This window comes from Ictalurus furcatus, chromosome 3 (assembly GCF_023375685.1).
Source record: "Ictalurus furcatus strain D&B chromosome 3, Billie_1.0, whole genome shotgun sequence".
NCBI lineage: Eukaryota > Metazoa > Chordata > Actinopteri > Siluriformes > Ictaluridae > Ictalurus > Ictalurus furcatus.
In genome coordinates this window covers 12,331,208-12,348,828 of record NC_071257.1, presented here as the reverse complement: position 1 = coordinate 12,348,828, position 17,621 = coordinate 12,331,208, and the positions used below count along the sequence as shown (strand labels likewise).

Below are 17,621 nucleotides of genomic sequence, written 5' to 3'. Positions count from 1 at the left end.
ATTTCACAAGAAATGTCTTAAGTGTGCTGTATTTAAGTCCATGAGTAGGGGTAACAGGGGTAACAGCCTACCTAATTACTGTCACTCTGTATGTCAGCACAAACAAACTAATGAATTATATCTGAAGAGAATGTAATCACATTACAGTTTTTGAGAACTGTGGAATATATCTGATATTTTGTATTATATTTTTGTTGCTGCTTCACAGTTCCAGGGTCCTAGTTCAATCTTGAGATTTGGTTATTGTCTGTTGTCCCTGTGTCCATGTGGGTTTCCTCCTGTTTCTCCAGTTTCCTCCAACTTCTCAATAACATGCTGGTGAGTGGATTGTCTATGCTAAAGCGTGGATGAGTGTGTGAATGTGTGGGTGCATGGTACACTGTGATGAACTAGTGTCCATAGTGTATTCATACACTTGTATGGTGTATGACATTACCGCTTCATTTATGATCCAGCAAACAGGAATAACTCCACCCAATAACTCCCTGCACCCAGTGTTCCTGGGATAGGCTCTGGATCCACCACAACCCTGATCAGAATAAAGCAGTTACTGAAGATGAATGAATGCATGTTTTTTTTTTTGTTTTTGTTTTTTTACAACTTAGTCCTAAAAAATGCCTGCAGTAAGCAATAATGGGGTTTGAAAATAATTAATTACTTACATGTGTGCTTTGTTTGGCTGCTGTAATGATAGTTTCACTCACAGGTTCAGTGAAGTGTATACAATATGTGTGTAATTATTAATCCATCTATCTGTCGGTCTGTGTGGAGAACTGTGGTTGATTTGCAGGCACAAAGCACAATGACCTTCATGCACTGAAATGGCTCCGTTAGCAGGTATCGAAACGCTAACGCATTGTGAAACAATTCCACCAGACTATACATTTATGAGCAGATCTTCACATTTATGCAAACTGTTTCCCACTATTCTTGTTGTTCATTTTAGGAGATTTATGAGAGGGAGACATCGAAGAACCAGAACATACCAGCTCCAGTGTGTTAATGTTTGTTCTGCTCAATGCAGCTCCTTTCTCGGCACAGACATTGCTTTCCACTGATCTCATGTTAATTGTATCCTGGCCTCCACCAGTCCTGAAAAAAGGCAAAGTCATCATACTGTTTACATCATCAGTAAGCTCCTGAGCCATTCATTCCAGCGTTAGTCATTTAATTTGCAATGGTGAGGAAGTGTTGCTTATAGCCAATTGTCTGTACTATTCAAGTTGATTCATCACGGTATCAACTCAGAGGCCTCCTACTCATGAATACTTACTCACTTCATCTACATTTCACACTATCAGATATGCTAAATCTCAGTACCTAACAATTTTATGTCCCTCTGAGCCATTCCAGGACTTTGTAGAAATACAATTGTAACATAAAAATATCATGTACATCCTTTTTGCCATAGTGGTTGCTGGGAGTAGAAATACAAGACAGGGACCATCTACAAATTTTGTTTTATTTCATCTTACTACTGTAGGGAGAAAAAAACCCCATAACATCAACTTGGCAATATGATTCTTAACCATGTTTTTTTTTTTTTTTTTTTTTTTTTTTCAGGTTTAGATAAATTAAGCCAAGCACTTCAAAATAATTTTTAGCTGGGTCATTTTGACATGATCAGAACTTAAGGGTTAAACCACAATACAGTGCATCACTCATATTGTAAAGGTACTGAATTATTTAACAAACAACATATCTGCACAGATCAGAAATCTAGCCCTGTGCTTTCAATTTAGCCGAAGGGTTTATTTATTTATTTATTGGAAAGCCTTGGACAACACTGCCACCACATGGCTCAGAACTTTGAAGGGGAATCAACTGACTTATAGTTTATCTTATAGCGCCCTCTGTTGTTTAAAACAGGTATAATCAGTGCCTAGTTAAAGAAGTTTTTAACAACCGCCACAAAATCTAGTTGTACACTGTTAAATAAATTAGTACGAAGTGCACATAGGTGTAATTCTTTGATTAGATTAATAAACGGGGGAAACAAATATACAATTCAAATATATACTGTTTAATTAAAGTCCTTTCAAATTTTATGTTGGACAGCTCGAAATAGTTCGGCTTCAGAACTGTAACAGTTGACTGACACTCAGATTAGAAATATGCAAAAAGCTCGTTCTTATCTGACTGTATAATCATATAAAATACTGCATTTATTCTCAGCATCTATATATTTTACAGCTGAATTTTGATCACCTGTGGGGTAAAACGATATTTGAAGTCATTACTGCATCATGTAAGATCCAACAAACAGAAATAACTCAAAAAACAAGTAATTCGGTTTCCAAAAGCTGTGCTCCAGGTGAGGCTCGAACTCACAACCTCGGCATTGCTCTGCATTGTACTGCTGTATAAGTACCGCGCGCTAACCGATTGCGCCACTGGAGCTCCGTCCATTTAGTCTTCCTGCACGTCTTATAGCGTTAGTACAACTAATCAGCGTAACTGCATGTAATCAATTATTTTGGTTTAGTATATTAACGCACTATATTAATTTGTAATGCTTTATATAACCGACCCAGGCTACACAATACTGAAACCTGCTGCTTTATTAACTAGGTCAGCTAACTAACCGCTAGATTCGTGGTGAGCAAATAGCCCTCTTCTCTACGCAATTAACGTAAACCGGCGCGTTGTCTAGCTTGAATGCTGACAAAATCAGTTTGATCTCACTATCTGCCGACCGATTTTGACCACAATAAAAGGCAAAAGCTTAATTTATTAGATGAGTAAATAAACCAAAACACAAGGAAGATGAACTAAATGGCTAAGAGAAATATTTTTAATCTATACAACTAGCTGCTAATACCGCAGAGGTAGACGGTCCATAATAAAACCTCGGTCGAAGCTACTTTTTGGCTGCAGCACGGATTATTTTCCTCCTACGCGACATGAACTCTAATAAAGAAGTTTTCTATTGCGGTTTTACTTTTACTTTACATGTTAATGTTATGGAAGGCCACCAGGGCCAATGGGTGCGGAAATGGGTGCCGAATTACTTCCGGTGTCATGAAAGTACTTGACACGGTGAGACGGCCCATACAAACAAACAAACAAACAAACAAAAAAAAACTATTTACTGTCAAACACGGCTAGTTTTATTATTTACCCACAGCAGTTAGCGTAATGTTGTCACGCTATTAGCAAACATGGCTAATTTTATTATTTACGAAAAAATAATAACATACAGTATGTGTGTGAATTGCACTCCACTTGGAAACGTTACAGTATCAGGTATTATGTATGGAAGCCCGTTTACGCCACAGTTGAGTAAAAAAAATATAATGAAAATATGTAAGTCATAATACTGAGAAACTTTCTCAAAATTTTGTCTTAACATCTCATAATAATGAGAAACGTTTGTGTAATAATGACTTAACATCTTATATTAATGAGAAACCTTTGTGTAATAACGATTTAACATCTCAAAATAATGAGAAACTTTCATGTAATATTGACTTAATCCACAAATGCGCAATGTGTGCAGGCAGGCAAGCGAGACGAGCATGTGCGTTGCAAATTCAGAATGGCTGAACTGTTTTGAAAGTAAGTATGCCGGTATAACAACAGCTGAACACTTTTGAAAGTAAAAAAAAAAACGTAGCATATTAATGCTTTGAGCAAATGTTTGCGTCGTTTAAAGATGCGGTTGCGTGAACACAAGCTCCAGAATGTGTTTCACTAATGGCTTCTACACACTACACGACTTTTGTTGACTTTTACAAGACGTCGGGTTGTGGTACAGTTCATTTTATATATATATATATTACCGTTCGTGTCTGTCTTGTCATGGAAGTCGTAGGGTTTTCAAATTACAAGAGCAATTGGCAACAGAGGTGAACACATTTCAAAACACTTCACTATTGACGAATCCCTGACGACTCTGCCTGGACTCCAAATTACATTTCACAACACGCAAGAAGTGATACAAGAATTACACAAGACTGTTTATAAAAGTAACCTGTAACTGATGTTGAACAAAAATAATCAGACTTTTTTTAAAGACTGTCCCAAACACGTGCACTTCAGTTCACATTTTATCTTGACTGCAAATGGACGCATTTTGATGGATTATATCTAGATTATATTTAAAACATTTTGTGTGGGGACAAAACAAAATACTCTGACTTTCCTTAAAAGGATTGATGTGCCTTGTAATTATAATCAAACCCTGGCTCCATATAGCGCTAGAAGCAAAATACATAGTTATGTAGTCTGTATGTTTTTATAGAAAAATGAAAAGCATTAATTGGGCAGTGGTATATCAGTGGTTAAGACATTGGGCTACTGATCAAAATATCATGAGTTCAATGCCAAGCTGTTGCTCTTGGGCCCTTTAGCAAGGCCCTAAACCTTCAACTTCTCAGATGTGTAAATTAGATAAATGTAAGTTGCTCTGGATAAGGGCATCGGCCAAATGATAGTAGTGGTACCACCCCTTCTGATAGCTTACTACGATTGCTTATGTAAATGTAAAAGATTCAGTATAAAGGAAATTAATGGCAATAATTATTGATTTGTTTATTCAATTGATGCTCGTTATGTTAATTGCTTTTATCAGATTAATAACTGGAAAGTCATTCCTTGAGTTTGTTTAGTGTCAGAATAACCTTTGTTTAGTCTGTACAGTTCGGTCATTTCAAATTTCTTGTGAGTGTTTTGCTCCAACTGTTTGTGTGGCGACTCAGATCTCTGTTCAGCCGAACAGACCTTCCACGACCACATCAGACCAGCGAGGAGTGGATAGGGAAGTACGTCACGTGGCATGCATGGTGCGTCATGTAGAGTTTGAAACTGTATATACATGCTAGTTAAGGAGCGGGTGCCATCATTTGTATTTTCTGCTTATATAGCTAGAGTAGGTTAGGTAGGGTGCTCCAGCGCTAAAGATTGTTTTCTTTATTTTGGGACATTAGTCATGTAAGAATTGTGGGTATCGAGAGGTAGTGATCATTTTGTTTTGCTGATTTCTTTGATTTATCACTGCTCATTGTCCCTCTCTCCTGTGTTCTGAACCTGCTACATGTAAATACTAGCTGTATAATTGCTCCCCTGTTTCTTGTAAATACTTGTTGATTTGCTCTGTATTATTACCTGTAAATACTTATCATTCATATTTAATACAGTACTAAAACTTCCTCTCTCGTTCTGCATTTCCCACAAATCATGCCTAAATAGTGGTGGTTCCTCTATTCTCAGCTTAAACAGTGGTTAAGACTTTGGGCTACTGATCAGAAGGTTATGAGTTTAAACCCCAGCACTGCTGAGCCACCAGTGTTGGGCCCTTGAGCAAGACCCTTAACCCTTAACTGCTCAGATGTATAAATGAAGAAGAAGAAAAAAAAGTAAGTCGCTCTAGATAAATGCTGTAAATTTATTTATTTTATTTTACTTTATACCCCTGGACATAAAAGGAGGGACGTAACAACACAAAGTATATATTTAACAAAGATATTTTCTTTGGATAAACCTGTTTTGTGTTTGAAAATGTTTGATATCCACGAGAGCAGAGTATTTTTGTGAATTTTTAAACAAAAGATCAAAAGGTTAAACTATATAGACAATTTTTCACAGCCTTCTTTGGTCATATTTACTAATGGTGCCAATATTAGTGGAGGGCACTGTATATACAGAATGTTTCCATTACACTGATTTGTCAAAAAAAAAAAAAAAAAAAAAAAAAAAAACAATGAATAAGATAGCCAGATGTAACACAAGTAAAGGCAAACCATTAACAAAGTAATCCAAAGCTTAAATAATAAAATAACATTTAAAACAACTCAAGAAAATGAAAAGAAAAGTCATAATCAAATCACCCCCCTAAGGACTAATTAATTGTTTTCATTATCTTAGTTTTTATTAAAGTATATGTGTTACTTTGACCAATGTTCAGTCAGGCAGAGAGTGTGTCAAAAATCTTGAATTATTTCTACAACAGCCACAAGTGACAGCCAGGCTAAAAACCAACTTCCAAAGGTCTGGGTTCAAGGGTTATGTGTGTACTATTAGTTAACCAGTGAACGGTAAACAAGGATTTCACTGAAGCACAACCTTGTACTCACACACATGGTCTGTACTCCTCCCCACCCACTTTGTCTCTGGCAACAGGTACAACATTAACGCATGAAGAGTAAATACACAACATGATATAAGTGCTCAAAATTGCTGCTGCCATATCGCTATAGCCTAAATCAATAAGAAAAATGACAAACCAGTCTCTTCATATCAACATAGACAAGTGGATTAAGGAGAATGAGGCTTCTTTCTTACCACCTGTCTGCAACAAATTAATGTAAGTAGATTAGATAATAGACATTTAACATTATTATGCTAATATTATCTACACTGAACTCAGTAAATAAAATGTTATTTCAGGTTCTTCTATCAATTAAATATCATGTTTGTTGGTGGTCCAAACATACGGAAGGATTACCACATAGAGGAGGGTGAAGAGGTGAAGTATGACTATGCAATGAAAATTGTGATAAGTGCAAATTAAGGCTCCAAATCTCTCTTACTAATTATTTGATTTTCATTTGTGGTAAAGTAGTTTTGATTGCACAGTGGTATACAAGGTTTGTAATCAGTGGACTGCATAACTTCATTCAGGAACTGCCCAGCTCAAGGAGAACCATCTATAAAATCAAAAGATCTCGAGTAGCTCCTAAAGTGCAATCCCCTTCTTATGCTCAACTAACTCAATCACATATCAAATAATAACTTAATTATTATAAAGTGTATTAAACATTAAACCAATTTGTAAAATGTTGAAAAGTCATTCAACCCACTCAATAATGACTATAACAATGCTTATAGTTGATCCTAACATCTAAAATGAACAGTTTTTCCATCCGTACATTTTTGTACATTTAATTCATGATAGTTTTAGTGTGTTGATCTTCAAATACACGTGCTACTAAAAAATGGCCCACATTTGTAACTTATAAAATATCTTCCTTCCTGCTTTCTTATTGCCCATGTTTGAAGTTAAAGCTTTCTGGATTAGAAGAGTCTAATGCCAATGTAGCAAATGTAACCATGACTGTCATGAGTTACATATTTTATGTTAACATTCATGAGCCAGACTCACAAAGCGTAGAGGTTTTTTGGACCCTCCTGATAACAGTAATCTTTCACAAAAAGGACAAAGTCCATTTGTCTTTCTGCAAGTATGAACCACTAGCATTTTTTTGTTGTTGTTTGGCTATGTTCACACTTCATACACTGTGTATTATTTAAGAGTAAGAAGAGAAATTCAAAAAGAAAACAAAATTGTAGTTTCCTTTAGAAAATGTTAGAGAATGTTAACTTTGCATTCGGTACATGGGTGTGAAATCCAATCAATTACAATCAGTCATCTGATTTTATTTTATTTTATTTGTTTTCAGTACACAAACCCCAGTTCATTAAAAACACTGGGAAATTAACCAACGAGTTAAAAGGTTGTGTTAAAACAAAAATACTAACATTTGTAGTGCTGAAGCTTGTACACCAAAGCACTGGTGTGGTCAGTAGAGGTCAGTGTATGCCTAAATACAGTGACACTTAATTAGTAAATGGTGTGCCTAAATGGTAAATACAACACTACAATATAGTGTTAGAGTTACAGATAATTTTCTGATTCAATTTTATTTTTGATAATAATTTGCCTGGACTTAAATTTAAAGGTTGAAATGAAATAGCACAGATGGTATGAAACAACTGTCATATTGGTGTTTTTATACTGACCTCGCACTGCTTGTTTCAGCTATTTTACCAGATCCGGGGAGACATGGTCTTGAAAGTGATAGAGAATGGCAAACACAAAGATGTGCATATCCGTGAAGGAGAGGTAGGAATCACGACTTGGTGCTGATTGAAGTGTCAGAGTCCTTTGCTTTCCCTGCTGTGGCTCTGATACTGATGGTAGCCAGTTCTTTGTTTCTTTCCGCTTCTCTGCATATCACTGGGTTTTTGGATGCATTTAACTGTCTAAATATGTTATATGATCTGGCCCTAATTTTTTCCCCAGATGTTTTTGCTGCCAGCACGAATCCCCCACTCTCCTCAGAGACAGGCCAACACAGTGGGACTAGTGGTTGAGAGGAGACGACTGCACTCAGAGACAGACTGTCTCCGGTAACTTACAATAGATATAAAAAGTCTACACACCCCTGTTAAAATGGCAGGTTTTTGTGATGTAAACATATGAAACCAGTATAAATCATGTCAGAACTTTTTCAATCCTCACTGTGAAATTACAGCATATAAAAAATAAGTGTAGACTTTTGATTTCTATTGTAGCCAGATACTAATAAAATTATATCACATGTACTGCTTTAATATTATCAACTGGTCCTCAGGGAATAGTCTGTGTTAAGGCATATATAATCAATGGGTAATTGTTAAATGGTGTGTAAAAAAAGAAAAGAAAAAAAAAGACACTACAATTTACAAAATACAGAGAATACACAGATTTAAGGTAGCCTAATAAAACTAATTTGTAATGTACTGTTACATTACAAATAATCACTATCAATTGTGTATCAATTGATATCACTATCAATCAGAATCACTTAACTATGACGACTTTTTGAGAAAGAACAAGTGATTTCACAAATATTCTTAGCTGTGCCAATGCCCAAAATGTGTAGCCTCTCAATTCTACTTTAAAATCTGTATGGTCACTCAATTCCAAACACAGCCAGAAATATCACAAAATATTTGCGGATGTATATATTTAAAATTCTTTCTCCAGCAGGTTATTTTTTATTCCAGGTACTATGTGGATAATAGCACTGACATCCTGTTTGAGCGCTGGTTTTACTGTGAGAACCTGGGCACTCAGCTAGTTCCAGTTATTCAGGAGTAAGTCATTGTTATGAGTCTAAAAAATGCTCTCTGGGTACACAGCCTATACAGACAAACTTTGTTTTTGCTGACAGGTTTATGGCATCGAAGCAGCATAAGACTGGAAAACCTGACCCAGGTAACTGCTTTTTGTCCTCTGCGCCAATTGTTAGACTTGGAAGTGTGTTTTATATGAACAGTTCCCTTCATTATTACTGGTACAGTGAAGTCAAAGAGTACTGTATGTACGTGTGGCATTTCAAGATATTCAGACCCCTTCCCTTTTTCCTCATTTTGTTCTATTAAAACCTTCTTTAAAAAATCAAAAGCTTTCACAGTTTTGCAAATTTATAATAAAAAAAACCTATCAATTAAAAATAACTATCACATTTGCACAAGTATTCAGACATTTCAATCAGTAATCTGTTAATGATCCTGACAGCAAACACATCTGTAAGTCTTCTTGGATTTGGTGCTACAAGTTTGGCTTACATGAATTGGAGGATTTTTGTTTTTGCAGAATCTCTCAAGCGATGTTAGATTTGATGGGGAGTATCACTATACTCTATTTTCATGTCTCTCCAGAGATGTTCAATCAGGTTAATCTCTAGATTGTGGCTAGTCCACTCTTGTCCCAAAAACACTCCTATATTGTCTTGATTGAGTGTTTTGGGTCATTGTTGAAAAGCAAACCTTCCCCAGCCTCATACCATGAGCGCACTTGAGCAGGCTTTCCTCAAGAATGCTTCTGTAGTTTGCCTCCTTCATCTTGTCTCTCAGTCCCCACAGCATGATGCAGCTACCACTGTACTTCATGGTAGAGATAGAACTGGTCAAATGATGAGCACTAAGTGGGTTTCTCCAAGTGTAATATTTGACCTTCAGGCCAAATTGTGCAATCTGATTTCATGATGCTATAAAATTTTGTTTCTCATGGTCTGAGAGTCCTTTATACTCCAAATGGTGATGTGCTGCAGAATTGGTTGACCTTTTGTAAGGTTTTCCAATATTCACACAAGACCTCTGGAGTCCAGTCTTCGTGATCCTTTGGCCACCTCTCTATCTAAAGCACTTCTCCTTTGTTTGCTTGGTTTGGCTAGGCAACCAGCTCTAGAAAGAAACACTGCTGTTTCAAACTTCTTTCAGTTAAGTATTATGTAAGCCACTGTTCTCTTTTGAAACTTCAAAGCTAAAGAAATGTTTCCCCTTACCAAGATCTTTGCCTTGACACAGCTCTTTTTTTGGTAATCATTCCCTCGTTGCAACATATACGGTGTAATTATAGTTTGTGCAAAAAAGGTTACCATCCCAATACTTAAGTGTAATGTATATACAGTATATTGTATGTTTTTGTACATTTATAACAAGTGGACAACATATTCACTGACATGAATGTTTGTAGCTGAACCTATCAAGCCACCACCTTACCTACTCAACACAATGAATGTGATGACCCCGTTCTGCTTCAAAGACTTGGTGGAGAAGCAGAAGCCTGCACTGGTCAGCAGAAGACCTCTGGACATGTTTGGAACTCAGTTTGAGACTGAGGTAAGAAGGAAAACAATATGATCTAGTACAAGCTTCCCAGTTGTGACATTAATACCACACAAATGTAACTTGTGGAAGTGCAATGTGTGTACACCTGAAACCCTATTTCAGGGACTCACAAACAACATACATCTGAGGGTCAAATAATCAGTTTAACTTTTCCAGTCAGGCGAAATCAAATTTAAGTGAACAATCAGAATGTCTAGATGCAAGCTATTGGCTGATTGAGCTGATTTGTGGGTATTGACACAGGTGGTAGTGAAAGACAGGGCCGTCTGGGAAATTCTTTCAGAAAGCAGGTTTGGTACATGGCCTGCTAATGCCTAATTTCTATACTTGTTAATTGTTTCCTATTGTAAAAATGTAATACAATTGATTTATATTTTGGAATACATTTACAACATATTCCATTTTTATTTGGGATTTTAAAATCTTACAATATTAACTCTGTGGATTGTGTTCCATCTGTATGTTTGGATGGGCCGCTCTCATTTTATTTACATTGATCAAAGTTTCAATGATTTAAATAAGTATTAAAAAACAAGTGAGGTTTCACAGTTGTTGTCTTACCTTTCATCAGGTCAGTTTCAAGGAATGCACATTGGTCTTAAAGAGAAATATTATGAAGAGGCTGGTTGATAGAATCATGAAGGGAAAATTGGCAATCACATCATCCATAACTATTTGTTTTTCAGGTTATGCTATTTGGTCCTGGAGAATCAGAGACATCTAAAAGAGCCTCCGATGGATGGATCTGGCAGCTAGTATATTTCTCAAATTTATTTCTTTACTTAACTTGTGTGTGTTCACTGACAAGTGGTCTAGCATATTTATTTATTTTACTGCCACTCATTGTAGGAGGGATCCTCAAGTGTCTCTATGAATGGCCAAGACTACAATCTCTCTGTGGGGGACTGTCTTTTGGTACTTGCACTGACAGAGTAAGTGGCTATTGTAAAATACAGTTAGTGATAGAATTTTTTATTTTATTTTTTTGGGGGGAGTTGTACTGTATGCCATAGGTTTAGTCTTTACTGGTTGTTTATGTAACACAAGTGTGTGTGTGTGTGTGTGTGTGTGTGTGTGTGTGTGTGTATATGTGTGTGCTTGTGCGTGTGTCTCTGTGTGTGTGTGTGTGTGTGTGTGTGTGTGTGTGTGTGTGTGTGTGTGTCTGTTTGTGTGTGTGTGTGTCTGTGTCTGTGTCCTTGTCTTCTCCTTAGGTATCACTGGCAGAGGGCTGAGAATTGTGTTGCTTTGTACGTTGTTCAAAATCCAGAGAGGAAGAGGCCTTTCTAGGTAGTGGCAGAAAATTATTTGTTTGTGATTTGCCTTAACATTAAGTGCTTCTATAAAGGTCCTGTGGTTTATACAGTAGATGACTGTACAATTATATTTGAAGAAAAATATATTGGATTTCATTTTAAAGTATCATTGAGGTTGTGTACTAGAAGGCTTTTATTTAAATCATAATATTTTAGTAATATTCAGTAATAATTCAGTAATATTTATGAAATTCCCATAATTATTTTCATTCTTTGATATTATTAAAATAATCTAATATATAATTCAATATAGCTAATTACTAATATAATCAATTTACAGTTGATACAATTATAGCTTAAAAATACAGAAGCTGTTAAAATATCACCATGCATAATAAGAGCCATATTTTAAAAAAAAATAATTGTCAGGAAAAAAAAAAGGCTTGTGACCATACCATCTTCCACACAGTGACAAAGATGTTGAAGGAAGTAAAGGAAAACTCCAAGATCATAGTCTCAGAATTGCACAGTTTAAGGGATTCTTGGGGTTACCATGTGTAAAAATTATAACATACCTCTTCCTTACAAACAAGCTGGATGGGTTGCAGGAAAATAAAAGCCCTTCCTGAGAGCAGCCCACAGATTACAGCTTCTGAACTTCTCCAAGCATCAAAAAAGGGAAGTAAATACAAGGAAACACATGATACCCCACTGTAAAATAATTTGGTGGATTACTGATAATTTGGGGTTGTTTTGCAGCTAGTATTTCCGATCTGAACCCTACTGAAAACCTGGGACAGTTTACATACACAACCATAAGAATTTGAAGGCTTTTGAAATGTTCTGCATGGAAGAATGTCCAAGCTCCCTCTATAAGCATTCTCCTAACTTAACAGGCATTAGGCCATTGTTATTTTCTCCAAGGAGGCTTTACCAAAACATTTTTAAACTACTGTTTTGCAGGGGGAAAAAGAAAACTTATGTCTGAAACATATTATGGTTAAAACACTGCTTAAATATTAAAGTGTCACCCATTGCATGTTATTGCTTATTATAAATATTTTTTATTAAATACAACACTGTTGAATTCTCAAATCTGATTGGTCAAAAGGTAACAATTATTTTTTAAAATAATTAATACGGATCTGACAGTAGTGCTGCTGGCAGAATTATGGTAAGATAATTTGATAGAGCAGTGTAAAATGGTGTACAGCATATGGTCAAAAGTATGTGGACACCTGACCAATATACCATTCCAAGACATCCCAACCTGCAAAAACTAAATTCAGGGAGGTGGCTTCATTGTCTACTGCGCTCCACCAACCCAGCCACATCCACACCTACACCCACAGCCACCAAACATGTATGAACAAGGATATGATATTAAATTATGACAGAACACAACTATTTATTTAACAATGTATTGCAACTATTTACACACACTATTTACACACGCTAATGCAAACAGCTTTTCTGGTATATGCAGAAAATGTGACATTAAAATATGTACCTGCACTGTTTCACATTATAATATACTATATTACTGTATTATTCCACTCATGGAGTCATTTTTATATTCAATAACTACTTTACACATGTCTACAGGGAGTTTGGCCTCATCACCTAGACATCAATACAATAGCTCCTTATAGCAGCTAGTTAAAATAATGTTAGCTATGCTAATGGATGAATGACACCTATTAAACTCACCTCAACATGTAATTTAACCCACCATGGGAAATTGAGAAATCACTGCTGCAAACAGTACAGGGAGCTACACTGTCATTGTCTTTAACCCCTATTTTGCATGGGTACACTTTAGTGTAGTCTGGGGTGAAGTGCATTTTTTTTGTTACAAATTTGGACACTCTGCTATGGTGCTGCAGACATTAACTGAACCGAACTGATGGATGAACTGAAGAGAGAGAGGTCGACTGTAAAGCCCGCCTACCGAGAAAACTGAAAGGTTAGTTAGCACAAAGAAAGACCAATCAGGCCGCGCACTGTGTCACTCTCACCAGGTCTGTCACTTGCTCTCTCTGTTTCTCCAGAGCCCATCTGCCATTAAAAGTTTAACTCTCTTGCTCGATCTATAAAAAAAAAAAAAAAAAAAATTTCTGGGATATTGTATATAATTTGCGTCAGGGAGCTGCTATTAAAATACAGGAGACTCAAGGAACTTCCGGGAGAGTTGGATGTCTCCATTCCAAAACCATGAGTGTTAATATGGAGTTTGTCCCCCTTTTGCTGATATAACAGCCTCCTCTTTTGTGAGAAGGCTTTCCACTAGATTTTGGACCATGGCCCTGGAGATTTTCGCCCATTAACCCACAAGTGGTTTGGCACTGATGTCCCAATTCATGTGTTCAGGTTTTCCAATTCATCCCAAAGGTGCTCAGTGTGGTTGAGGTCAGGGCTCTGTGCAGGCTACTCGAGTTCTTCCACTCCAACCTTGGCATAATGTGTCTTTATAGACCTCATTTTGTGTAGGGGCAATGTGACACTGGAACAGATTTGGGCCCATTAGTTCCAGTGAAGGGAAATTGTTATGCTCCAGCATACAAAGACATCGTGTACAATTGTGTGCTTCCAACTTTGTCAACAGTTTGAGGAAGAACCACATATAGGTGTAGCGGTCAGGTGTTTACATACTGTTGGCCATATAGTGTATCAGATGGATTACTCTGAATAGTGAAATACTATTTGCAATGAATTTAGTGTGGCAAATTAAGCAAAGTTCACTGAATTTTATTAACCTTTCAAGACTTACCATGAGCTATATGATTGTAAAAGATTACACTAGGCTTTTGGATTCCATAAGCTTCCACAAGTCAGTCTAATTTTGCTATTGTTTTCATCATATTTAACTGCAGTCACAGGACTACAAAAAGAAACACTGTACCATGACTGTGACACTATATGTGGTTTGCTAAGTTAACTAGCTTAATAGTGAGCAAAGTAGATGGGCTAAAACAAACATTAAGGACTACAACATATCACATATTAAATATAAAATGTGGGATATTTCTGGGAGAGTTGGGATGTCTGCATTATATATTATATTATATATTATATTATATATATATTAAATATATAACAGGTCTTAACCCTGGAGAAAATGTGCAAGCAAACAGGCTGAGAGTGGAAAGTGAACCTAATTAGCTGTCAAGGTAATTAATTGCAGTTTAATGATTATTATTATTGATGCAGTGTTGCTGTTTGGTTGCAGTAAGCTAGCTTGCTGTTAAAAGCAAGTCCTTCGGTTATTGTAAGGCATGCTAGTCATTATAATATCTATAATTAACCTGTTGGCTGTAGTATGGCAAAGCTTGGAATAGCTTTTTTGATATTTGTATTGTAATTGTTGTTACATTCAAATGTGGTTGTGCTAAACATTTCAATCTGAAGATTCCATATGAAAATACTGAAATCATTGAAATCTTAAGCTATAAGTGACACACTGCTAACAGTTTGTTTCTCAGCTTAATGTAATTAAATTTAATTGTAGTCATGCAAAGACTTTCTTAGCATTTTATCAATATATCTAGGGGAAATTTCATATTCAGAACAGTTTGTATTAATTCAATTTGAATATATATATATATATATATATATATATATATATATATATATATATATATATATATATATATATATATATATTCACACACACACATTATATATTTGGAAAAGCAAACATTTGAAACAGTGTCTATTAATAAAGTTGATACACTCTATAAAATGACACGTAAAATTGTCATATTGTGGTAATTTTTACAATTTAAATGAATAAAAAACAGATCAGTCAAATGGAAAAAGTAAGTACACCCTTCAAATCCATAAAATTAGAATCAGGTGTTCAAGATTGCATGCCAGTGATTAGAACCTGCTTAGGGAGTGCAGGTGGAACCTGACTTATTTATATCCCTCTCATATTGTCATGTTACGGAATGTAATGGAGGTTAGGATGGATGCAGTTGCAGATAATAGCTTTATTGGAGTAGAGATAGGCAGACAAATACAAAACGTGGTCAAAAACAGGCAATGGGTCAGGCGATCGGCAAACGGGCATAAATAACGCAAAACAGAATCGAAAAATGAGGGCGAGAACAAGATCAAAACTAGAACACATGAAACAAGGAACAAAACACTTGGTATACTGAAAACTCACGTAATACTTCACAAAGTACAAAGAGACACGAGGGGTTTGTTGTGGATAAAAATGACATGAAATAAACATGAGGGAGACTTAGTATGAGTAATATGTAATTTTATTGATAATTCACAGAACTGGTGGGTGCGTAATCTTGAGGAGAGCGGTGGGGGGAAGAAAATGGGGTGCGTCCTGGGGACATGGGATAGTCAGCGAAGATGAAGTGAGAGGACCACTGAGAGTGGGGCGGACTGACAGGTGAGAAGAGGGAAGAATGGTCGGGGCCCAGGTCAGAGAAGGTGAAATCTTCCTCAGACTGAAAGCTGGAGGGGGGTTTTGGCTGTGTAGAGGCGTCAATACACACGTTCACGGGGCAGATTCTGTATCGGGGGGGGGGGGGGGAACCCCGCATTTCCATTTCCAGAGGGGGTGCTGCGAAGAAAGTTAAGTAGCACCATGATATCAGCAGTGAGATGCGCAAGCTGATAATGAGTGTCCAGATCCAGATCCAGATCCAGATCCAGATCCAGTAAAGGGGAGAAGAAGGAATGACGATGGGCACCTAGACACACAGAAGCGGTATTAGGCGGATATTGACAAATTGGATTTACACTTGAAAGATCTTTAAGAGTACTACACTATGGTTTATTAGTCGAAGAGTCAAAAAGAAGTATAAGAGCTGAGGAGTGCTAACACACACACACACACACACACTCTCGCACAGTCAAGGGCGGGCATGTAGACATAACACACACACACACACACACACACACACATAACATTATAACTTTATAAGAATAATAAAAAGGAGTATTAAGATATTATACGGGTAATATCTTATAATAATAGAAAACTCTTTATAAAATACAGAATAGTAGGATATGTAGGACAGTAGAAGGGTAATATAATATTATGAAGTAGGAAGTACAGTAAACCGTTTTTCAAGCAGTATAACTATATATAAAATAGAGATATAGAGCAAATATGAAAATAAATTATAAACTAGAAATACAGAAAAATGTAACTTACTCATAATGCAGATGGTGAAGATTCTTGTCTCGCAAGGAAGGCCTTAATTTTAAGAGAAAACCATGAGGAGCCATTTATAAGGGTAGCTCAGTCAAGCTGCCCCCCCCCGCGAGATAATAGTAAGACCAAGGTCACTCTAAATTGTTTTGTCTCTCCACTTTTGAAGCTAATGGTAAATTGAAATACCCTGTTTTAGAACCTATAGGTAAGCTGAAAAGCCATGTTTTTTTAGCTAATGGTAAGTTGAATAGCCCTTTTTTAGAACATAATAGTAATGTAGATGAGCTCTTTTTTAACTCTATTGGTATTGATATCATAGTCTTTTTGAAACATATTGGTTATTTACTGTGTAAATACAGTATAAATACTGGAACTTAAGCTCAGGGTATCAGATCACTTCTGAGAATTCTCATCGGTGTGGATCTCGTGTGGTGGAACGGAACCAATAAATCTGGACCCTTGCTTCTTCTCACTCACGGCTGGTGTCTTTTTTCTATCTCCAACTGGGTTCAGAGGTAGATGTGAGTATTTGCTTCTATGTTGAATTTTAAGTGTTTTTGGGTAATAGGCTAAATCTGAGCCAGCAGGTTTAAATGGCAAACGTAATCAAGGGTGAACACAAAACAGCTGAGACTAATGATGACACATACGGGAAACAACCAATGACCATACAGGGTGGAGACAGGACATAAACCATAACAGATGGACGTATAGAAAGTAAACAGAGTCAATGTCACCGAAAATCCAGAAGCGTGTGCTTGCTCTTTTGAGCACGCTGCGTGCTCCAG

The 17,621-nt window shown here is 36.5% G+C and overlaps 1 protein-coding gene and 1 non-coding gene across 2 annotated transcripts; one reads left to right on the top strand and one right to left on the bottom strand.

The window, feature by feature from the left end:
- Positions 1-2,306: 2,306 nt before the first annotated feature.
- trnai-uau (transfer RNA isoleucine (anticodon UAU)) lies at positions 2,307-2,400 on the bottom strand. The gene is made up of 2 exons: positions 2,363-2,400; positions 2,307-2,342 (listed from the first exon to the last, which is right to left on the bottom strand). It is a non-coding gene; the product is annotated as a tRNA-Ile (tRNA).
- A 3,674-nt stretch (positions 2,401-6,074) lies between these two features.
- On the top strand, positions 6,075-13,819 carry haao (3-hydroxyanthranilate 3,4-dioxygenase). The gene is made up of 11 exons (XM_053620802.1): positions 6,075-6,304; positions 6,388-6,466; positions 7,760-7,843; positions 8,024-8,130; positions 8,770-8,859; positions 8,937-8,980; positions 10,244-10,389; positions 11,085-11,153; positions 11,248-11,330; positions 11,610-11,685; positions 13,538-13,819. Exons 1-10 carry the CDS (start codon positions 6,216-6,218, stop codon positions 11,683-11,685), a joined length of 867 nt encoding a protein of 288 aa, XP_053476777.1. The 5' UTR covers positions 6,075-6,215; the 3' UTR covers positions 13,538-13,819.
- The last annotated feature ends 3,802 nt before the right edge of the window (positions 13,820-17,621 follow it).

Excerpts from the sequence above, each read along its gene's own strand:
- haao (XM_053620802.1), top strand. The coding sequence starts at position 6,216 with ATGACAAACCAGTCTCTTCATATCAACATAGACAAGTGGATTAAGGAG. Across the intron at positions 6,305-6,387 it reads CCTGTCTGCAACAAATTAAT|GTTCTTCTATCAATTAAATA; the intron begins GTAAGTAGATTA and ends ATGTTATTTCAG. Across the intron at positions 11,154-11,247 it reads ATGGATGGATCTGGCAGCTA|GAGGGATCCTCAAGTGTCTC; the intron begins GTATATTTCTCA and ends CACTCATTGTAG.